The 25,778-nt window shown below is 37.8% G+C and overlaps 1 protein-coding gene across 1 annotated transcript in view; it reads right to left on the bottom strand.

The window, feature by feature from the left end:
• The window catches only part of LOC108576843 (tyrosine-protein kinase Dnt-like), a 105,019-nt gene extending 83,389 nt beyond the window's left edge, over window positions 1–21,630 (bottom strand). The window contains exon 1 of the mRNA XM_017939906.1: window positions 21,541–21,630. Within this exon, the coding sequence (XP_017795395.1) occupies window positions 21,541–21,615 (75 nt within the window). The 5' untranslated portion in view covers window positions 21,616–21,630. The remainder of the gene's footprint in view (window positions 1–21,540) is intronic.
• Window positions 21,631–25,778: the final 4,148 nt, after the last annotated feature.

The raw sequence follows: 25,778 nt of genomic DNA, 5'->3' as shown, positions 1-25,778 counted from the left end.
CAAGACTGTCCATTGAAAGCAGAATTTCATTTCTGACCAAATCTTGTTACTTTACTTCGTTATCGATGATATTTTCATAAGTTTGTAAGGAACGGTGAAGAAATGTGTACAGATGTATGCAAAATTTCAAATTAGAAATTGTGTCTATCAGTTTGAAAACATTATGGATGTGCAATGACTTCGAACCTCTATAACTTTAGCACTTTTCCTAAATTTCTACAAAGTTAGAAATCATTTATTTGGTCCCACTAAAAGTGACTAATCAGGTTTACAAAAGTCCCTTCCTTTCACCAATAAATATTGTTTGCTATTTTTTTACTTCAAAGGAGTTCGACTGTTTTCTGACACATATTATTAATCCTCGAACAGCAGATGGGGCGACAGTCGCACGCACAGCGAACGCCGGGTCAAATCTGACCCCAAACTAAAATCTTTTTCGTATGCAAGAAAAATGCCATTTTTTTAAATTTTACTAGGCATTATATTGTTTAAAATTATACAAATATACTATGGAATCTCTGTTTTAAATATCGGTTGAAACAAGAGACATCTAAAGGGTGGGTCAACGGTGACCCAGCGTCCGCCGTCCGAAGGTTAAAGCAATAGGAGATTGATCGAAACTAATTGATTTTAAAGTGTCAAAATACCCAGAAAACTAAAATTGAACTTCTACACTACTTAGTACCAATCTAGTAGCACATGATGTAACAAAACGAAACTTATAGAAGCACGTGTAACCTAATAAAAATTGGGACTAAACGATGGTACTCGTATGTAGAACAGAAATGATCTATTAGGTCATCCCATAATTTCGTGTCGAAAGCGAAAAGTATTGTATTTTAATGAAAATCCAAGAGAATTCTATAGCGACGACATAATGGTCTTACCGAAGAAGAAAAATAGGTAAAGGTTGTGGATTTAGAAGGCGCTTACATTTTTATTTTTATCAAATTTAAGGGTTCGTTGGAAATATTGATCTAAATTATAAAATTCTACAGGAACTTACAGGATGATCTAATACAAATAACACTGTATAATGGTTTACCGTTAACGCTATTAAGAGAATGTTCAAACATACTTGAATAACTATAGAACATTTCGAAGTAAGGATACCGTCATATGAAGATCAGACAAGGAGCAATCTCTTAAGCAGGAATAAGTAGAAAGTGTAGAATAAGTTTTAAAATTAGGAGTAAGTAAAGTAAATTTTAAAACTGAGTTCTAGGAGAACAAGTTTAAAGTAGCATAAAAGGTCTTTAGACTTTAAAGTGAAAAATTATTACACGGTTTAAAGAAGTGTATAGTAATTTCTACGATTACCCAAGTTTTACTACAGCAATAAACATGCGATTGCTTAAGTATTACTCTTATAATTTCAAACATCATTTTCCTGAGAAAGAATGCTTAAGGAGGTCTTCTAGTGTGACGGCCGTTTTTTAGGCCATCTTTGCTAATTTATTACAGAAGTACGATAACAGTTATTAACATGAGCTTTATTTCTATGTATTTACTTGTCCTTGAAGAATCATCACAAATTTTTTTTGTTGAAAAATAATTAAATATGGCTGCTGTGGAACACGTCAAACAGGAGCATGAAAAAAAAAAGTAGGTCCACGGTTGCCATGATTTGAGCTGTTCTACTTATCAGAAATAAAAAAGTCCAATTGTTTCTTATTTAGTATGCATGTCGCTATAGTTGGCAGTAGAATAAACGAAAAATATTGAAAATTCAAAGAATGGCGGCACTTTGAATACGAAGTATCGATTTTTTCGACTTTTTTTCGTCTTTCAGAGGCTCTAAAAATCAGGAAAATACATATTTTGACATAATTCTACTACCGACCATAGCCGCACATGTTCTGAAGACATGTGCAAAATTTGAGTTCGATTGGTTCAGTACTTTTTGCCAGATCGTGGCAACCATTTCAGGAAACACGGTTCCCTTTAAAGTTTTCAGTGCAATTTAGATTCTCCCTTGATGTGTCACACTAAACGAGCTATAACTTCGTTATTTTATTGAATACACTATAAAACTTCAGGAGTACATTCTTAAAGAGTTGTACTTTCGATATATGCAAAAAAATAAAAATCGACTTTTTGAAACCGTCACAGTAGAAGACCCCCTTAAGTATCTTAAAGAGTTGTACTTTCGATATATGCAAAAAAATAAAAATCGATTTTTTGAAACCGTCACAGTAGAAGACCCCCTTAAGTGGAAAAATGTATTTTACACATTTAACGTACATTCGTTTCATATTTAAGAAAATTTTATGAATCGTTATCCAAGTGATACTACGCTGATTAAAAATAATATTACACACTATTTAATGTCTCTCTTGTACATTATTTTTATTCTACATATTATTGCATATAATTCACCTCATTTTACTCACACTTACTTGCACCTTATCTAACAGAATTAAATACAACGAGTGCACAATGAATTTGATCAATTACTTTCAAACATTATGGTAATTACTAGAATACGAAATTGGTTGTTCTTCCCACTAACATTAAGTTCACAAAGAGTTAACGAAGTTTCTCCCTGTAAATCGCACAAAAAAGCTTCCATTAATTAAAGAGGAATTTGGTAACACGAATTTCGTCCACGTTCATTATTTTGTGGTGACCAAAATTTCCTGTGCTTTGTTCCAACGATTCAGATAATCTGCATTTGGATAAAACAATGCGCTACACAGAAAGATAAAGAGAGCAAAAATCAAAATTGCTGTTAGCAATAAAGTTTACAAGCAGATGGTTGGCTTGCTGAGATAGTTGGTTATTTTGTTGCACACAGAAATTTAACCGCTGTGATATCGCTCTACATAGAATGCAGAGTGTTACAACGTAAAAATATAATCACAAATTTGAAATTCTGCAATTTTTCACCTCTAGCCTGTCCCTTCATTTTCTTTTCCGGTTTATTGCTGTTTCAATCATTTCGAAAAAAAACAAGTTTAGGGTATTGCAAATGTTAAAGAAAACAAATTTCAACATTACTTCTCAATATTGTATTGTATTTTTTCGAAATGTCTTTTTTAATTCCCTTGGGTGGTATTTGTTTGAAGAATTAATAATCAAATACAGATGTAAGTAGCAAAAAGTATTGAAAAATACATTTTGTCATGAGAAAATCTCTGAATACATAATATTAATTATTATAAATTAGAACATCTTTTACGTCTGTACAAAAAGTATTGCATGATTTAAATCACATTTCTTCGACAAAGTTAGGACAATATATCAATAAAAATATTTATATTCGTTATTTTAATTATTTATTTAAATACACGTTATACTTATATTCGTTAAAATATTTCTTACTTTATAAAAGATTGGTCATGAATTTCAACGAAAGAAAGGGTGCAACGCAACGTCTGAAATCTCCAGATGATATATAAAGTTTGAATAGAGACAATATTTTTGAACAAATAACGATATTGCTAAAAACCTTATAAACAAATAAGGCACCAAACACCACACACTTCTTTTACGATTATACTGAATAATTTTCTTTACGATCTTAATTAACTTCGTTATGACTCTTTAACTTTGCTTCATATTCCCGCTTTATAGTCATATTATACCTAATAAACGAATCAGTTTCACCAACATTGACCACAACTTGTTCTAACTTCGCAACTTTCGTAGATGTTTATACACCTCGTAAAGGAAAAGATTTTCTTTATACAGTTATGGATAACGCTCGTTCACTTTCCAGCATCGAATCTATCCCCGAAATTACAAAACGCTCTTTAGAAACGCTTCGAGGCGAAGAGGCTCCTTTTCTTTAAACACCGAAGAGGGTGTGTGCCGGCTTTTCTCGGAGTTTGCAAACTATGAGTGAACCTATCGTAACGACAAATTTCCTCATCTAACTTTCTACACCGAGATGAGATGATCGGTCAATGCCACCATCGCCAACGCTGCTATCTTCACTATAACTCCACTCATCCACTCACCTGTTCTCATCCCCCGCTTTTCTTCCTCCTCTGCTGTACCCTTAGGAAAATTAACGATGGAATCTGAGAGTTTTCTATAGGGAAGCTACACCATTAAATCCCTAGGGCAGAAAAAATTTGCAAAGAGGACGGAACGAAAGGCAATAACAATGGATTCTTCCTGGTATTCGATCTGTAAATAGACATTTCGTGTGTTCTCGCTACTTTTATCTGACAGTTCAAACAATGTTGCAAATTAAGTATACTACAGTACACCCATCCCTCCATTTACGCGGATTGACCGTTCCGCGTTGATTTTTGTTACGCGGATAAAAATCGCGTAAATAGAGTCTGCTTGTATGAAAAATGAAAACATGGTAAGAAAAACAGATATAAGTTATAAAAACATTTAAATCGCATAGGTTTCTGGAAGTGACGTGGTGCAAATGATTACTCGCAAAGTGGGTAACAAAAATATATTTATTCAACCAATAATACTTAAACTAATTTTAGATGTAAGGCGATACGACGCGCGTAGAAAGGAACTCTACGACCAAAAGCCTCGTGCCTTTTTCGGGGCTCCCTTAAGTAGACCCTTTTCCCTGAAAAAGTCGAGGCAATACTCTTGTCCTCGAGGGCCAAGAGTCGCCAGGCCTAAGTACGTGTAAAAAAAGTAAAAAAGTAAAAAAAATAATGATATTTCAGAAAACCAAATGTGAGGAAATCCGTCCCGAAGACGGTGAAGCGAGCACCTTGAAGCCAGGCCCAGCGCGCTCGGTGGGGGTGACTCCGCCCCTTTGGGCCTTTCCCTGGGCCTGTTCGCGTGGGGGAGGACAGGGATTGGCAGGACGACGCGTATGCACTATTCCCGAGACCTTCAACGTACACCTTTGCAAGCGACGTCCGATTAACGTAGACAGAGATTCTGAGTGAAATATATTGTTGCGGAAAACGTAGATACTTTTACTGAATTTTACGCCCACCTTAGTCGGAGTAATTTTCTGACATAAACTAAGTTTTATTCGATGTCAGAATCTGTAAAACTTAAATCGTAGGGCAAGAGGTTAAAAATAACCAAAAAAGGTCAGAGTTATGTAATTAGTACGTTCAAGTAAGAATTTGCGTCTCTCTGATATGTAATAAATGAAAGTTTATAGAAAACTGAACATATCTGACCGCGTAAATAGAGGGATGAGTGTATTAGTGTATCGTGTGATTTGTTTATTGGAAAATCTCTTTTTACTTTACCTGTGTACAGATAGCGTGTATCGGGTAACGTTGAAAACTCCGAAAATAATGTGGGGTTTTTGGTATGAAAGAGTGACTGTGGGGAGAGATGGAGAAATGGAGAGAGTTGGTGTGAATGGCATGGAAAGGAAGAAGGAATGAAAGACGATCGTGCGTGGCACGTTTGTTTATGTTTAAGCGATAACATGGGTTGCCAAGCCGATTGCGACGTCTCGTCCTTTTCCAGTGAAATGGAGCGAGTGTGTGGATGGGTGTGTTCGAGAAAAAAGAAGAAGAGTATGGAAGCGTGTGTGATTGACCAGCGAACCGTGAGCATCGAAAGAGCGAATTACATTTTCTTGTTACAAATAAAAAACAATAATAGTGAACCGGTGACACGTGGGGTGCTTTTAATTTATCGAATAAAAAGTAATCAACAAAATTCCGCAATAATAACTTTGGGAAATATTTTTTGTATCGTCACAACTGAAGCAGATATTTAGGTGGCTTCGTTTAGGCGAGACACCCTATAGCCCACGTCTTAAGAGAAATGGATAAAAGATTACGACAATATGAAATTTCTGAGGAAGTAATACTGAAAACAATAATTATTGAAGTTTGGAATAACATCGGAACAAATGTGACACGTAAATTGATTGAGAGCATGTTAAACGGTTCAAATGAAATTATAACGCATAAAAGTGGACCAATGAAATATTAAAAGCCTAGCATGTTTCATAAATAAAATAGGTACTTCGATAAAGCTTTATGTTCTATTATAAAACTGCTGTATTTTCGTGTAATAAATTGAGCACGCTTATAAAAACAAAGTTTAATATTCCAATTAATAATGCCTAACAGTGTCACGAATTTGCTTTCACTGAAATTCTTAGGCAACATGTAGCCTATATTGTCAAATTCTGAAGAATATATCATTGTCGATAGTCGCATTAATTAGTGCGTACAATAATCATCAACGAATCCTCAAAAGAATTTATGCGATCTTAACGACTGTCTAATTAAACTTCAAATTATAATAAGTATATTCTCAGTGGTTTCGCGGGTATCTTAATTATGAATTCACCAGGCTCGACAATTAAATGAAAGGAAAACGTTCGAGTGGTATTTATCAGAAGAATGGAGAAGAAAACAGAAAGGACGCGAAAAGAGAAAGACGAAGAAGAAGAAGAAGAAGAAGAAAGTGGGAATTAATCTTTAGGGAAGATTCCGGCCTATTTAACGAAGAATGGTAAACGTTTTGTAAACATCCACTTGGTTTTTCATTGGCGTCTCGACGGTAATGAGTCTTATGGAAGTGTATTCCCGTCACCATGGCATTTATTCACCATTACTCGCTTGTCCGTCAACGTTGTCACGCGGCTCAATTACAAACTCTTCGTGTGGAATCGATGTTTCGCGAGCTCCTCTTCTCCTCCAGCGGTTCTTATCCCCGCGGGAATTAACGAGCCTTCCGAAGAATCGGTTCGGAATTAAATTGCTCGCTGTTTCTCGCGTGGGGTGCACGCAATTCCGCAACTTCAAATTCAATACGTACACCAGCGCGAGAAAGGAGCCGGCGGAGGAGGGGCAGATTCAGCGGTGGGAAAATGGGGCTTTTGATGTGGCGAATGAAATTATTAAAACGTCAACGCCATGTACCTGGCGATCAAGCTATTAGTAACACAGCCACTGAAAAAATTGCGTGCAAGACCAAGTTTTTTGGGGAGAGAAGGGAAGTTGAAAAAAAGGAGAAAATGGCTTCAACTTGTTCTGCCGGACTAGCCACTCAGCCGTAATTTCCGTGTGAAATTTATTTTAATACTTCGCTTGCGATTTTCATCGTACCCACTTGAAATCTTTTTTTTCTCGTCCTGTTTAATTTTCGAGGAATATTCGAATTTTATTGTGGAATTTGATTCGTTGATTGCGTAGAGAATTTAACAGACTGCGGCTCATTTTTATATTCTTCTCGTATGTAGATAAAGGTTTTTGTAATTTTGAATAAAAATTGGTTATCTTTCCAATTTACTTCATTACGTTTTTGAAAGAATGACGTTTCTAGTTTTGCAAAAATTGATACGTCAAACACATTGTTAATTGTTAATATTATTAGGTTTCTAATAAAATTAATAGTAATATGTTCATCATAAGATTCTTAGACAAATGTAAGAACATGGAGTACGACGAAACTGTTTTATTTTTATGCTTATTTTATAACATACAAGAAATTTGGTTTTCAATTTTGAAAGGGAAGAGTAAATCTGAACAAAGAGTAAGTCTGAATAAAGATTACATTTAGGAATAGTCAGACATATATTCCTCTTTCTCTGTATTTCATGATGAAAATAGTAGGATGAATAGTGTTAGGACAACAGATTGTCCTAAGTGTATGATACGGTCGACTAATTTGCTATTTTTGAGATTCCAACATTTTATTTCCCTTGCATGTATTTAACTTTACAACCAGGAGAAACGCCTAACACTTAATGGGTTTTTAAGCGTTTGACCTCTCCTAAGCTTCTTCTGACAAAGGGCGAACGAACGCATACACTACAATAGACGACCAGGACGCAACGTACTTTCCGGGTTTTCCCTCGACCAATACATGGCCACTGATGTACAGTTACTCGCACTTTACGTACCAACGACATGACAAGGCGTGAACGCCAGGACTCAGATACCCTCCCTCAGGGGCCGCGGTCGACCTTCGGGTTGACTGCGGTACGGGATTTTACGACCCCGAGGTACCCGAGTACGCGGGCCCGAGGGAGGAGTCGTCCTCCCGCCGGGTCCCGCGGAGGTGGCGACCCACACGGGGAGGCCCCACCCCCTTATTTGGGGGCGGGGCATGCCCCAAGTACTTGTGTGAGTCGCCGGGGCCGCAGGCTCAGCCAGGTCGATGGCCATTGCACGCGGTCCGCGGTGGGGGAAAGGGGGTCCCTTCGACCGCCTCCGGGACGGCGCCCCTCCCTCCCCGAACATCTGAGGGAGGGGCCAAGCGTGGGGTGGGTCCGGTTACCTTCGTTACGAGATCCCGGGCACACCCCACAACGCCGAGGAAGGACCACCGTGGGGGTTTTAACCGGTAAGAGTCTGGCACTAATCCGTCTCCCTCCCCCGGAAGGCATCCATGAGGATTTCTCCCACGTATAAAAAAAAAGGACTCAGATACCCCTGAATTTTCTTATCCTTCCCATTCGACAGGACTAATTTCCCACGTTTTTTCCATATTCCTTAGGACACTCCTATTGACGGACGAACGTAAATAAACAGGACCGGGACACACGAGACAACAACACTATTCTGTACTATCATTCTGAACATTACTGTGAACGTAACAAACCAGCGACACTCTAAACTCTGAACATTTCACGAACTACTCGAATAGTACACATCATTCGTTGTTATAATAATGTAGGAACCGACGGAAAAATTTTGGTGGACCCAAACGGGATTCGAACCCGGGATCTGTCAGACAGTGAACATGTTAATAAGTAAATGTTGTTCAAATTATATCGTGTTTGATATCATTTTCATCAGAAAAATCTCACCGACATGTTAAAAAAAATTTCAGATGAAAAAAGTAAAATTAAAGAAATTATATTTTTCTATTATGAATTGTCGAGCCGCGAAATCTCGTAAAAGAAACCGAGTGGTGTAGCGTTACACGCTTGACTGACAGCGAGCGAGGATAACATAGGCGTAGGACCATCTATACTGACACTTGTAGAATCCAAACTGACTGACACTTGTAGAAAATTTACTGTATATGTACTTTATACTCAGTATTCGTTATTCTATCTGATTTAATACATCTGAATGACATCTAACATTAACCCTCATATATCTCCTACGCCTCCATCTGTAAGAAAACTATTTCCTGTGAGTTATATCTTTTTCACGACCGTACAACTTTTGTAAGTAATGTTTTCGCTTATTACTTGAACTAATACAAAATTGAGTGGCGACCAATCTCAGTCCAAATCCATTACGTGAAATAACAAAATTACTATAGGTATACGTCAAAATGACGTACCAGTCTTCAACTCTTTCTATCTATAGAGGAGATAGAGTGCAAACAAACCGGGAGAGTAAGTGGTTCCTTATTATTGTTGATCGCGTGGACAAATGCCGCGTAGCAGCCGTCGTTTCCCATTTGCCCTGAGATTGAGAATCGAACTGTCTACAAAACTCCCGATCAGCGATTGTATTATACATTCACCCTCCGGGACCGTCGCAGCCTACTGTATATCTTAACATAATAAGATCGCATTATACAGTATACACAAAATTTCCAGTTTGAACGCGATCCACGTTTGAGTCTTACGGTTTTGCCGAGCGAGCGTTTAAGTTTCGGAACTCTCCGCCCAAGTACATGAAAAGTTAAGTTACGACGGTATCACTGGTGGTAACGGCACGTGCATTACACTGTCGCCAAATCGAAAGTTTTTCCCGATTTGCGTAATTCTTCTCCACCGATTTCTGCCGACCAACTTGAAACATTGCTTCCGAGTACTTTGATATACCGTTTTAACTTTGTCCGGCAGGGTCCTGCAACTTTCGTTACTGCTTATTGATCTCGACATTAAGGGGTTACGCCACCTTAACCAGCTGAAAAGAGCGGTATATTCGTTCATCTTTCACGAGAAATTTATACGCACAGTTGAAGTGTACAGTTTACCAGAATCAAAGCATTTCATGAATTTTAGAAAGCAATTTTCGTTTTTACATATATCTGCTACATTCATTCGGGATGGAAAGAATGCGTCGTTTAAACATCGTTTAACGACCTATTACAAATTTCACCTTTTTGTTAATGATTTGTATCAACAATGTATAAACAAATCTTCTTTATTTAATTATCTCCAATCGACGATGTATCCATGGAAGAATTACGCGAAGTGAAAAGGGCTGAAATCCATCCTGATTTCTCGATCCCGACTCGTCAATTGCGAACATTGGGGTTCCAAAGTTTCTCAACTATGCCGTCGAAATTACATACAACGCGCCGCGTCTGTTCATCCGTCGTATCGGACGGTCGCGTCGGCCGGATGGTCGGGTTTCGAGCGATTATGCCGTATAATCCGCGGTGGGTGCGTTTGTCACGGTGCTAGGCGACGTGTAGGCCGTTGGTATCGGGTGTCCCCGTGGGTGATATTCCTTGTTATCCGAAACGCACGGCTGTTATCCCACAGGATTTAACACACGGAAGCGGTGCAGCGCGTGTTGAAGAGGAAGGCTATAGTCGGGGCCAAATGTATTGGCCAGTCACGTGATTTTCTCCCCCACCTCATTTCGGTTCCACTCTTACTGTTCAGCAGTCGTCTTATAGAATCTTTCCATGGTGTCTTTAATCCTTGTGTAGTTAACAGAGTATCCAAATATCCATTTCTATATTTTCCTTTAACCCTTTTTGGGGTTTTAGTGAAAGTATAGTAAAATCGCTCCGATTCCCCATTTTTTGAACATTTTCAAAGTAAAAATTTATGCAGACAATTTTAAATATTAAAGTTCGAAACATTTTGGTTACCCACACAAGGGTTACACTACGCTTGTATACAGAGTGGGGCGGAAATAGTAGTACAACCGCAAAGGGGCTGATTCTACGTGAAAAAGTAAGTCGAAACAAAAGAATGAAATATTTTCATACGAGGCTCCGTTTTCGAGCAAATCGAGTTTGAAAATTATACGTATGCAGCAACGGGGACGAAGCGACGGTTTCAACAGTACTTGTAATCAGGGGAGGACTAGTCATCGGGAGTTTGGGAAAATTCCCGGTGGGCTGGCAGTGATTTGAGACCGCTCTGTGTAGAATTTAATATTTGTACCAAAAACAATGTATAGAAAATTGGTCTTGAATTTTTTACTTACATTTACTTTAAATTAGAGTAAATTCTTTCTAACTGTCATAAATAGTGAGAAATGTTTTTCTTATTAATTAAATTTATTCGCTAGAAGAGGGTCGGTATGTCGATAATCTCCTGCTAAAAACTTAAGTCCCAGTCCGCCCCTGCTTGTAACACAATGAAAAATTTAAAAAATGAACAATCTGCAAAAACCTATTCACCTATGCACAGACAGAAACAATCGACAACGGAATGACGCGGTAACGAAGTCCTGCTCAAAATCAGTCGTTTGCGTATGTCACCAATTTTCAAAAGTGTTTTTTTCGAAAACAAAGCCCTGCATGAAAAAATTTCGACTAAATTTTTCACGTAGAATCACCCCTTTTCCGGTTGTACTACTATTTCCGCCCCGCCCTGTACTGCGACAAATACACAAACACCTACCCAAACGTCCGTAAACGAACTGCACGTGAATAGATTTAGGTGAGAGTAAGCAAGTAGCTGCACTTGAAAGGCATCCCGCGTTACGATGAATCACCCAATGACAAAAATTTCAATTTCTACAATTTTCATCCTATCTTCATGAAAATAGTATCAGTGAATTAGTGAGGTTCTCCCGATGAAAATGAGTTCAAACACGACATAAATCGGACTGAATTTAATAACAACCCGTTTTAAATCACCCTGAAAAATTGTCACACGTCTCACTTTCGCTAACCGGAATGTTTAAATTGATTGCTACAAAGCTGATCCGATTTATGTCGTGTCTCGAATAACGGCACGAAAGGAACTGAGATGTTTTCATTGCGTGAATCTTATCTACTGTTAGCATCAATTCTCAGAAACACTATCGTAAAGAATAAATTTTGTTCACAACAATCGACGTAAAGATGTTTTCAATTTTGTTTTCAAAGATGTTTTCTATTTACGTCTATCTAGAGAAAACCTATTGCCAAAAGAGCAGGTGAAAGAGGAGAACCTTGATAAGACACGAGACGGAGAAAGCATATTGCCGTCAGAAGTGAAACAAAGATCGCGTTAGAAAAACAGAAACGCGCATGCGCCGTCGATGTGGAGGGAGTGACGGGGGAGATGGCCTTGACTGGGCAAGACATTTGGCCCTTGCTATAGCAAAGAGAGAGGGCAGTAAGACGAGATGCAGAGGGGCTTGGCGACAGTGGAGAAGGGGTGTGATCGGTTTTTGGATTAACTACAGGGTGGACATTAATCACATCGCGGCACCGTGACCGGTCGTGATCTCCATGAATTTGCAATTAATTCGAAATTGCCATCATCTCGCTCGTGTCTGGAGGACGCGGCGCTCGCCGACAGTAGGCGGAAGGCTACGATTCGTGCGTATACACACACGCGCCGTGCATTATATCGTCCATGCCCACGTGCGGCCACATTTCCCTGAATACCTATCGCGTGACGTAATAAATTGTATGCGGTCTCAATTTAAGTAATTAACGGCCGGTCGCGTAAGCGAGCTCACTGTATGATAGCTAGTGATTAAAATGAAAAATGAACGCACGTCTGATAACGAGGATTTGAGTGGACTTTATGCGGTGTTTGTTGGAACAGCAGGAACCCTACCAGCTTCGGATAAGTTGATTTGACAAGTTGTTATTTTCGATCGAGAGAATCATAGCTCTATTCCCGACGCTTCTCCAACGATTTATGACGGAATATACGATGAATTGTAACAGCGAAGTTATTTTATCGTTGTTGCAGAATTTATTTACACTTGTGAACGGTGTGTGGGTTGGGACACGAACGGATTCAGCTTGTTTCGTTCATTTAATTAGTCGCCAAACGACATGGATCGCATTCGATTAAATCATTCGTAATATCGCTTTGAGCCTTACATTTTCCAATTAATGCGACCGTTTAATGAAGATAATAGTATTAGTGACGGGAACGTTGCCAGGGACAAAAATTGCTCGCAATACCGACTAACAGAATTTTGTAAATACGTTTGCGTTTTTAGTTTTTTAATTAATGTTTCGTAACGGTCAAATTCGTTTGAGTAAATGGAATATAAATAAAATACGTAAAACTGATACGTTTGAAGAATTGAAATTATAGGTATTACAGATTAATATCTTCTTAAAGTTGACGTATTTTAAGTTTTTGTATTTCATGAATCAACTTTGTGAAATGAAGTGAATCGTGAAAAGTTCAATTTGTTAAACAGCAAAATTGAACTGGAATTTCAAGAAAAACTCTACATCTGTGCTGAATCAAAATTTTTACATATATAGAGTGATTGGATTTTTTAAAAGCACTATATATATCTAAATTATTTGATCTCTTTTTCAAATGACCCAGTGTTTAATAAACTTCCAATTGTGAACACTGCGAGTTGTAATTCCACGACGTATTGTAATAATATTAATTATATGTTCCAAACGTTAGTTATGAATTGGACAATTTGATTTTTGACGTCATTAATTAGTAAATTTTAGTTTTAAAAATTAATACAAATCTATATGATTTGGTACAGTTAAAATTCTTCGACAAAATTATCGATTTCAGACTTCTCTCAGACTATACTTTGGACTTTAGAACTCTCAATGCCGTTCGGTTAAAGTATTTCAGCCGATCCATTAGAGAAAAAATGTACAAAAATAATGGGTCCATTTTCACAGCATATTCTCCCTTTGTAGTCGTTCCTTCTGAACCTGAACCGTGAAAGAGGGCGTACAAGTATTAGTTCTTAATTATACTAAATTACGAAAGTTTATTCGAAATGGCAAGTTAGAATATAACAATTGTCCACACTCTTATCTTCTTCAATCTCTGTTAGTTTTGTGTTTCAATTTAATAGCTAAATTGTTACATTTAACTCTTAGTCCAATGAACTCACACGCCTGGTTTTTTAACAAATATTTTGTACAGTACTTAAGAAATCGAAAATTCCTTTTATGAATTCTTCCATTGTGTTAACTGAATTATAGTCCTGTAAGGGGAAAGTGTTAAAGATTTTTCGGAAGCAAGGAAAGCATATTTAAATAATTTTATTTAAGTTCATCAGATAGCTATTTTTCCAGAAACATCCAGGTAAATACTTATTTACATATGTATACAAGATAAACCGCGTAACGTGATCACCTTAAATTATTCTTATTAATGAATCGATCAAAATTTTTTTTATATCGCAAATAATATGGTTCAAAAAGACTCGTAAGACAAGCATAGTATACTTTTTATCAGTTATTCCTTTTTCAAGTTTTCGAGGTCAATGTCTTTCTATGATAGATCTCCATTTATCTACAAACAACTGAAGGTGATCTTAAAAACTTCGAAAAAAAGAAACAATTGATAAAAAGTATAGTATAGCCATATTAAGGGACCTCTTTGAAGAAAAAAAAAAAAAATGGAATCAGTCCACTAATAACAAAATAATTTAAGGTGATCACGTCTTGTGGTTCACCCTGTATACATACACTACCGGCCAAAAGTTTGGAATCACCTACCAATTTTTATCAGTACTGAATCTGCTACTAATTTTTCATAGACTTGATATTGATATGATAAATAGCAATTTATCTCATATCGATTGATTTGAATGATATAAAATTCGTTAAAAAATTCTTAAAGGTGATGACTTTTTTCTGGGAATTTTTGTGTAACTTGCAATGCACAGTGATTCCAAACTTTTGGCCGGTAGTGTATGTCTATATAATTCATTTAATCGTAAATAAATAAATTTTCAAAAAGTTCTGAGTATTTTCGAAAATTTATCATAAAAACAAATTCATATATTCCAACAAACTCAGAATGTCCGTCTACATTACATAAACAGACTATCCGGATGAGGGTTAAATCATTTTGAATTTTTTCAGACCACCCAGTATGTTTTTCCTTATTTACTAGAGAAACAAGAAAGATTGATACAAATTTGCAATTATTGCATACTTTTCACATAACGTACGTCATATTTATCGTTATCATTAATGTAATATACGTATGTGAATTAGTGACCGCTTGTATCGAAAGCGAGCACCAGTGTGTCATCAACCGCATGAAATTACGATAAGACACGAGCGTCAGGTCGAATCGTTCCACAAAATGGGGTGTAGTCGATTTAGGCCGTAGTAATAACCTTTTTTCGCCAGAAGTGCAAACGCCCCATTGAGTTCCCACCAGTCCCGAGAGGTCGCCGGTATTACAAGTAATTGTCGCCCTACGACGGCCACACTGTTCGACTGTTCCTACGTTCATCCCTCCTATTCGACTGTTCCTACGTTCATCCCACCTAATCGATGCTGGAGCGAGATGGAAGATATGGATCGAAACGATAATAAGAAAAAGCCCGGATCACTGCTAAAGAACGACGAGAGTGTACAATTTAAAGACGAAATGAAAAAAGATAGCGGCGTGGACAAGGGTAGGAGACGAAAGACGAAGGAAAAAAGATATTTGAAATCTATGAAGAGAGTAATAGACAAATGGAAAGAGGGGAAAGAAAGAGAAGAACTCGTCATAATTCTAGAGTGAAACGACCCGACGCGTCGGTATATACGAGCAGCGGACCCCATTTCAAGTCCTGGCTCGGGGGAAAAAAGTAGCGACGAACTTTTACTTAACTTTTACTTGATTTGTGAATCATCCACTCTATAGTTCCGTCTGTGACGACCAATAACTTTCTTTTCCGTTCGCCTCGGCGAATCAGAAACAAAGAAAGAAAAGAACGTCGTAGACGGGAAGAAGTAGAGAAAATAAAGCAGGCTAGGCCGATTCGCTGCTTCAGAAATCTGAAGCTTAATCAAGGATTTCGTCGTTCGAAATCCACATTTCCTTCTTAGTAGTTCGTGTTAGATTTTTGTATAGACGTTTATTCACATGAACGATTGTACACTTTACATATTACTCTACTTATATCGAGGCGATGCACTGCTTTACGATACACGTGGCGGTACGCACCTAACCTCACTTGTCGTATATTTATGATCGTAAATATTTCGTACACGTCTAATTCATTTATTTTGCACATTTTGAATCGTACCTGGGTCCATAACCGTGTTAGACGTTTGTGTAGACGTTTATTCACATGGTCGATTGTACACTTTACATATTACTCTACTTATATCGAGGCGATGCACTGCTTTACGATACACGTCGCGGTACGCCGTTCTTCTAATTCTTACCGGACGCACTACGCACATCACGCCCCCTACGCAGCGCGCAATTCAAAACGTTTCAATGTGTGACAAATCCCTTCAGTTCGACTCTTAATCGTTCTACACGTATTTTCACTGTGACTTTTCTCTGGTTCTTTCATTCAGCAGAATACCGAGATTTGTTATGCTTTTCAGACGTCTACAATGTTTAGGGATATTTCGTCTCTTCAATTCTGTCAAATATATGGTAATTATTTCCTAAAGATATTCACCTCTTCTCATAATACAAAATTTTTATTTGCCAGATAGCACACAGACGTCTCGTGGACATCTTAACACTTTGCTGTCTTATGACATAAGACTCGACATAAGAATTTTTGCCTTCAGATATCATATAATGATAAATTATAAATGATAACAAACCATTTTTTTATTCATTAATATTATACTGAAACTTAGTATTTTCTAACTAATATTACGCTGAAATATTGAAATAAAGGGAAACTACATGTTACTGTCCGAGAGTGACCAAATGAGTGCGGACTAACTGGACTATTCGGACCGCAAAGGGTTAAAGACGTCGAGTAGAAGTCTAAAAATGTCCAAAAGACATCTGAACAACGTCCAGTGTTACAAATCAAGATGCTTTGAAACGTGGCGTTCGGAAGAACTATGCGTTGGCGTAATTTTTAAGAAATTGAGTGAAACCATACAAATTGTGCTTTAAACATTTCTAATATCATTAAAAACAAAGGAGATACTTAGATTTTCGCCTTATACTGGGAAACTTTTTATAATGATTGTGTTACTCGTTCAATATACGCATGTCTTTCTTGGCAAAAGTATTACGTAGATTTGTTAACAGTGAGCATTATATTAAATACAATTTAAAATTTTTAAAAACAAAGAAGCACACTATCGATATTTCAAGAATTAATTTTCATCCTGTGATTAGATTAATAATTTATATTAGGTACTTTTTCCTAACTATTAATTTATACCGTACAACAAATGGCAGGAATTTTATATTTACGTATTATAAATCGAAAAGAAACGAAGCTTATTAAAACAAATTTCCAACATGATATAAAAAAAGAACAGAGTACTGTACACAGTATTCTTTCGAGTTGGAATTAGCTGGATTACATACACTGATTTCGTTCTACTATAAACTAAATATTAACGACAGTGGATTATGTTTTTAACGGTGAAAGCACGACTAGAAAATCGGAGGATTAGTTTTACCGATGTCAGATAAGGATCGGCGAACCAAAGCTCGGCCACTAAATCGCGGCGCACTTGCATCGGGGTCGATTGTTCGCGAGATAAAAGAAACAAAGTGTCGTGAGTCAGAAGGAAGCGATCGAATTTTCGGGTCCAGATCGGATCAGATTAGACGATACCCAATCCTGGAGACGTGCCATTTGATCGTAGGACAGAGACAAATGCGGCTATGAGTCAGATCACCGAGCAAAGGGGAGAAATTTTCTCGAAATTCCTGATACAATCCTATCGCGAAGTTAAACAGAACAGAATTCGAGCAATCGTCTCCATAAACATAACGACGGAATTACGCGTGATTGAGATTGGCCAATTCTCTATGAACACAGCGTGACGTTCGGATAAGTTCCAACTATGTTAGAAAATCTTAATCGAATGAGTTTCGTTTCATCGAGCGAGCAATTTCCCGTTCCATCGTGCCGGGAAATTCCGATATCTCTCATGATTATTTCCCAGTGTTTCTCTTTTTGCCTTTTACTGTTCGGTCTAGTTACAGATCCGTAGAAGGGCACTTTCCACCTATTCTGATTTTCGCGAAACCACGGTGCTCTACTCTTACGGAATTTTTACCAAACAAAAAGAATGGGAGAAAAGTAAAATGTTCGAAATGTGAAATTTTCTTGTACAGTATGTTTAAAGTCAAGATAGAATCCTAAAAACTTTCATTTTAGCTAAATACACTGAAACGAATGAAATTATTAGACAAATTGGACGAAAGTTATAGTTTGCTAAGTAAGAAGATGAAAAACATGTTTGAAGACGATGTTACTGAATTGTTTGCAATTGTTCGTTGTTTCGAGTAATATTCATGTTAAAACTAAATAGGGAACAAGGGTAAACTAATTTTTTTCGAAAAGTATTGTTAAAAGGACATCGTTTAATTAAAATTTAATAAGAATTACAATTTCTACTATACCAACGTTCATAAGAAGATCATAAAGAGATAACAACAACGAGTATTTGAAATAATACATAAATACAAATGAAGATTTTCTTTGAAATAACATTACAGAAATATTCCGGTGCTACAATCTCTTAATATAGATCTTTCCTTCTAGGAGCACAAACACTTTCCTTAAGAAATCGTTTCCCGGATAATTCTGGCGGTTTAATCGTCTATTATAGAAATTGGCTCGTGGCGTTAATTCCGATTTTTCCTTATCTGGGTCCGTGGTATCAGCGAAAGAGGCACGAGAACTGTCTCGAGGCAAAGAAGATAAGGTAAAACGGCGTTTCTGTAGCCAGCAGAATGGTGAAATTTTGCGGTTAACGAACCTACGGAGAAATCCAAGAGATAACGAGACGAAGGGATGGAAAATGCTCCTACGGGATAAGGTGGCTTCGTCCTAGTACTTCCGCGGCAATAAGGCGGTACCGAAACGGTGCATACGTGTGCACAGGTTACCCGTTTCGTGAAATTCGAGGATCTAACGGAACCTTGCACATTATTGTCATTCCAATAAGGTGTCGTTAGACGCGAACAAGAAACGGTATTTTACCTGTTTACGATTATCAGGTAATATTATACAGGGTGGACCAATACGAACGACCACCTTGGATATCTCTGGAATTATGAAAATAAGAGAAAAATTTTTCGAATGAAAGCTGTATGCTGTGAAAAGGAGTGTATGGCCATAACGATTTTTTCACAGATGTAGTCGCTGAAGATATGTGAACATCTTCCCTGTTTTTCTTTACTTCTTTGCTAATTATCACCCTTTGAACTCCAAATTTCGTTTCAAATTTCCTTTCAATTTTATTTGAAATGCACTTCAAAAGACATCTGGTTGATAGGGACCAATTTAAATAATTTTTTTTACTAATTCTACTGAAAATAGCAGTGAGTTTTCCTTCACAATTAATCTGTTACTATTCTCTAGCTCTCTACTCGGCAGATAACTACATTTCTACTTTTATCTCGATGGTAAACTATCGAATAAATAGTTTAAAAAAAAATAGCGTCACCCAGTCAATCGAAAAGTAATTCAATCTTAACCTCCAGACGCTCGCCTATAAAACAGTATAGTGTTCAGAATAAAAGTAGCAGGCAAGTATCAGAAAAAAAGTGTCACCAACGAACAGATCCTTTCTCCCTCGTCTGATTACGTATTTTACAAAACATGCAGCTCCATGCGGCTAAAGAACATCGTATTCAATCATCATTAACAAAAACCATTTGCCTGTGCACTTGGTATTCGAGATACCGAACCAACAATTATGTCCGACAATAAAGTTGAACAGCCCCTCATCAGAAATTAATACGGAACTCACGGGGCAACCGAAGCGCGTAACGATAGGCACGTAGGCTCGATTTTCTTGACGTTTAGCGTTCCAGTTAGCCAAAAGGGAGGGCAAGAGCGACGGAAAAGAAGGGGAAGTTACTTAGGGGAAGTGCTGCTCGTTTCGAGGGTTACACGGGAGGCGCGTTCGTTCGGTTTCCGTGGTGACTGTAGGGAACGCAAAACCGAACCGCACGGTTTGTATCAACGGTCCTTCCCCCTCGAATACTGGCTGTTTGTATTTCATATTGATAGAGTATTGATACAGCCCTCCTATAACCCCTCCGCTCGACAAACTCACCCCGTCCACCCCCGTCTAACCTCTGTGAACGGTTATGACGAACCGTTACTACCCCGCTCCTGGTCCCGGAAATGTAAACGAGCAAGCCCGTGAGTTACCATTTCGGCTGGGTCACATGTTTACCCCGTTCCGCATTGTTGCACCTCGCTAATTGCCGGTGTAAGCTTTTTCCTCTGTTCCGCCGGGGCTACGTGCGGAACAAGCGACTCTAGTCGGCGTACTCCGAAAGGCAGGTATAAGCTGCATCCAGAACGGACGAATCTCTTTTGCAGAATAAACCGAGAGGAACGCGGATAATGCGGGGAGAAGAGGAAGGGGTGAGAGAAGAAAATACCACCCTTGTTACTCCTTCGGGAACGAAATATTAACTTTGAAATAGGTTAGTTTGGGAAGCATTTAAAATGTAGAGTGCTTTAAGATTATAGGATATTTCCTGTATCATTAGGTATACGTGTAAGCACATCTATAGTACGCATGTCCCTCGAATTACACGGTAGATACGTTCCACGCAAAATCGTGTGAAACGAGACAGAGCTCGCATATAAAAGGGAAGGATTCGAACTAAATTTTAAGCCGTGCAAATCGAATCAAAGAATATAAAGAAAATTCGTAGAGACGTTCATAATAACCGTGTAAAATGAGACAAGGATTTTATGGAAAAATGGAGATTGGTTCCACTGAATGCCAAGTCGCGAAGCTGATGCTCTAGTACATTCAAAACGTATTCAAAGACGCAAAATTTTTATGCTTTCAACTCATTTATTTATTTACAAGAAGGAAAAACACATAAACGTAAACAACTTTTCTTTAACAAATACAAAAATAATGTAAAAATAAAGACGTAAAAAAATAGAAACTGTCTTCAATCTTCGTCAGAACATTCGAAAGCTGGGGCTCGTTTTTTCGTTGCTTGTGGAAAAAATTAATTTCTCACGGTTAAATCCGTCGTTGAGTTACAACAAAATACATAAAAAAATGCATAATCGAAATAAAATACAAATTATTTTTTTTTCGAAATTTGAAAACCGTGTAATTCGAGGGACGGGTGTGTATATGTACAACTATTTCCACGGTATCGTTGAAATAAAGGAAACTATAGAAAATGACTTTAAAATAATAATTGTTTTTTGTTACGCAATAAATATTGTCTACACTTCGAAAAGTGTATAATAATTAGACTGGGCGATGACATCGATTTATAACTCCTTTGTGCTCTTTAGGCACGGAAAATTATTGTATAAGAAAACTTGACTTGTAATTACGCACTTCCACATCAATTTAATAAACCGGATTTTAAAGCAATACGGTAAAAAGAATAGATTTTTCCGCCGGGGTTAAAAATTTACCGTCTACCACACAAGTTAGGTATTAAAATCTGCCGCAGCGAAAGAGTTAATTACAATGCACCTTTAATTAGTAAAGTAAACGCTGATACATTTGAAACTTCCGACAAAATTTGACGGAATAGACACAGATATTCCCGTAAAAATAGAAACGATAGGTGGTTTTACAGGTGTAATTATTTGCCGACATACGTACCGGGTGTCCAGCAAGGCTCTGCCAGGAGAAATCGAGGTCTGCGATGCTTGCGGGTACAGGAACAACGAAGTTCATCGCGTATGTGTTAACCACTCCTTCCCTGACGTAGTATAGCTCAGCTTCGAGTCCTGGAAGCAGAACGGTAATGTATATCGATCGGTTGATCAATTATGAAAAGCCAGTACTGGCGACGAGAACGAGCGGCATCAAGTTTCCCTTCCATTCGTCTTCCTAAATCGACCGATCAAACTACGGCATGTGTAACCCTTCGCTTACACACCGAGGACATTGACCAGAATTCTGCAGCTCTGAAAAAAAGCTGTCAACTACATGATTTAAATTACACTTTTTATTTCCTTCATTTCTTCACGTATGGTAATGTAAAACACAACAAAACAACAACGAACAAGTAACTGTAGATATATTTTTTGAGCAAGATGCGTTGTTGACTAAATTTCGACGAAGTAGCACGAGAAATTGCGCATATCTGATTTATTTCGAAGAACTTGAAATGTTTCAAATTTTCGTAATTCTATAAGAACAAAGTTTAATCCCCATGCAGGTTTCTTAACAGAGGTATGACTGATTTCGGCTACATGTGTTGATAATTAGAATTAAATCGCAGAACAGAGTCATCTATGGAAAGTTCATGGTATACACTGGACGGTGTAAGAACTTTATCGTGTATGAGTTGAATAACTGAGGGTCCCAGTGGAAAATAGGCACATGCCACATATGAATTTTTTTCCCTTCTTTTTCTACCATTAATTCATTCCTGCGATGTAGCGTACGTTCCACCACCTCCTAATATATTAGCATTTAAAGTACGTTTCACCGAGCAGAATGATAATAAATTTTCTTCGCGCCGAGAAAAAACAAGTGTGTAGTGAAAAAGGGGCCCGTGCCACTCGGCTCCTTAGGGACACGTTAGGTATACCCAGTTGAATCCTTGATACTCTGCTAACAATCCACTTCTGCCGGAAACTTATTTAACGATTACTGCCGCTGCACTTGCCCCACGATAAGATCGTTCCTCGACACCGCGAAATAACCTTGGGTATTTTATGAATAGATTTTACGACGCGAATCCACTCGAAAACCTCTACTCTCTATTCCGTACTTTTATTCCTTCTCCGAGCGTCACGCGTCTTTCGGATCACGATCCCGGAATTCCTTCAGAGAGCTGGTTCCTGCGCGCATATCCCCTTTCGTTCACGGAAAATCTGGTAGACAAGCCAGGTACACGACGATCAGAATTTCCTCAGGCGATCGGTGCGTCATCCGTCTGGCTTCACGTATGACTACGCAATTCGATATCACGCTCGCGACAAGCCACCCCTCAATAGGTGTACGAGCGTCTCAATAGATGCACGTCGAATCGAACAGGAATTGCACTCTTAGTCACCGTTTTTTTAAAAAGTCCATGCGCTTGTTACCCATCTCGGGAAAGTACGCTTCTTTTAAATAGTTTTCACGATGCTCGATCTGAAAATTTCGAGGATTTTTATGAAACCAGATAACCCGTAACCGTTTTATTTCTGATTTTAGTGCTTCTACATAATAACTTTTATTTATTATTATTTTAAAGCTGAAGGAACACGTTATTGTGTTCCACAAAATTTTTTTGTTATTCGTGGAAAAATGAATGGAAAGTGTTGACTAAAATTCTTTCGTTTGGGTCCTCATTTGTGAACAAATGGAATTTGAAGTCGCGTTAGTTTATTGTACGATCAAGTAGAAAGTCAATATAACAGTAAATACGTGATAAATTTTTTCATCCAATATTCAAATAAATAAATTTCGAAAACGACGCAATATATTCACCGATTAATCGAACATAATTATCGTACTTTTTCCGTCCACATTGGTGTCACTCGTACATACTGACAAAATAGATTTTTTCAAACACGTTAATTTGTAGCTACGGCTGTAATTTCTGTTTGATTTAACATGGAATTACTCGTGTCAGTATAAATGCGCGCTCGAATACACGTTTACATGATTCCATCTATTTTGAAATTAACGTGTCACTTTTGCGGATAGGAAATGTTCAACATCTGAAATACGTACGTGCGTATCTCGACAGAAAAGGGCGAAAGGAGGAAGGAGGTGTAAAGCACATCGCGAATTGACTATCTTTTTCAGGAATCTGGAACGAGCGATATTTCTTGTTGAACAGTCGCATTATTGGATATACTTGCACACAGGCGTGAAAGTAATTTGAAGCAGTCCATGTATTATACATACACATGTTCAACTTATGATTTATGGACAAATATAATTTTTCTACTATTTACGCGACAATATTAAAAATTATTATTCAATAAATTTACCACTCTTAAATACCGCTTTTTAAACATTGCTTTCTATTTTTAAATAAGATCTAAATTTCTTGCAAGTACGCACGAATATTACAGTGTTTAAGTGTTAACACTTTGCACTGGAAGGTCTTTTTGCTATAGGCTTTTGCTATAATTGTTAAACTCTTATTCTAAATTCTAAGTCTGTTAAAGTCTCAAACACAAGACTTTGTAACACAGTTCATTAGAGGTTGGTTTTTTTCAACTATTTCACTTGAATAGTTTTATGAAGGCCCATAGACCTGCTGTCCTAGAAAATATCAACTTTAAGAGTACCTCCGTTAATTATTTACCAAGTGGTAAATAGTAATGTCGCTTCTCAGTCGCCTCTCGAGTGCAAAGTTAGTAGGAATTGAGAAAACTGTAATTTCAATGGAGAGTGGTTGCAAGTTTCGAAATATAACGACAGAAATATATGAATCTGAATGAAATCAATTATAAATAATTAAACAGGCATGTAGCTAGAACTCACAGAGGAAGGTCAATGAAATTCATAAAACACGATCAAATAATCGAGTTTCACGTTTTTATCAGATGTTAGGTAGAACAAGCCACGTAGTGATAAAGGTAAAAGTGAGATGACCCAGTTGTAAGGTAACTTCAGACTTTGTGTTGCTGTTCACACCCTGTAAATATTAATGGAGCCTGAGTGCTACTTTGAACGATGCCACCTCCAGATGTTAGACTTTCAGACTTACACTTGTTTTCGTAGATGCGATATAAGTATTTTAGTGAAAACAGCGATACCTTATAAAAGATTACTTTCCATATTCGACAAATACATTCGAGAACAGAACGAGCTATACCTGTATTGCATCGCTTATTATTTTTCAATTTGCTATTAAAGTGTCATTGTTTATATTTCAGCTCTAAGGCCGATCTCGAAGTTGCTCTATGTGAAGTGGTCCGAAAAACTCGAGCGCGGAGTGATATTCGAGCAGTAGACCACGCCTACTTGAGCAACAATCCTGTGGTGGGGCACTGTACGAATTTAGTAGTGATCACCCGGCTTGAAAAGCCAATAGTAATCACACGTGCTGAAGAAAGTAAGCGATTGTACGATAGTATAATCTGGGCCACGATATAGCGTGATCGTAAACTAAATCCCCAAACTGCGGCACCGATTGATGTCGCGGTAGATAGTACCGTACACTGCATTTTCTTTTAAGTGTCCACACAATAAAAGAATGACGAGTTATGACTATACGTCGTTCAGAATAAGAGTAACCTCGCTCTCGGACCGATTCTCGTCCGTTCTGCGCAGACAGAGAGCGTAGCAGAGGGTAAGACGGAGAAAAACGTAGGTTGTTAAGTGGGGGGTTGGACATTCTAGTGGTTCTAGCCCCGCCTTAGGCACGTCCCACGCGCGAAGTGAGGTTACTCTCATTTTGAACAGAGTATAGCAGTATTTCGTTTACTATTTGGAATATACACTCATTTAAAATATTTTATTATTTACTGATAATTGCAGGTAACCCCCCTATAACACGTTGTTAGGTTCCTAAGAAATGGCGTGTCGATGCGACATCCACGCTCGAATGAAAAATTTCAAATGAGGTATCTTTTGCTCTTAAAAGCTTTTATTATGTTCCGTGGTATTCGGGGATTTCCCTAATTTCAAATGAAATATTTTTTGTATTTAAAAGCTCTCATTACGTTCCGTATTGTCCGGGTATTTCCCTAATTCTCAAACCGTGTTAGAGTGAAACCGTGTTATGCGGAGGTTACCTGTACCATTTTGAATGTTAGGAGCTTCTTTCTGTATCCGTATAGCCAATACATCGTATAAGAAGTTTTCAGCGGCCTTATTGCTGTCAATTTAGTTGTTCCGACGCCCGAAGCATGTTTATTTTGGCTCCTGATGACTTTTACAACCAC

The sequence above is a fragment of the Habropoda laboriosa genome, unplaced genomic scaffold (genome assembly GCF_001263275.1).
Source record: "Habropoda laboriosa isolate 0110345459 unplaced genomic scaffold, ASM126327v1 scaffold529, whole genome shotgun sequence".
Lineage (NCBI taxonomy): Eukaryota > Metazoa > Arthropoda > Insecta > Hymenoptera > Apidae > Habropoda > Habropoda laboriosa.
The sequence above is the reverse complement of the archived record's forward strand: the minus strand, read 5'-3'. Positions and strand labels throughout refer to the sequence as shown.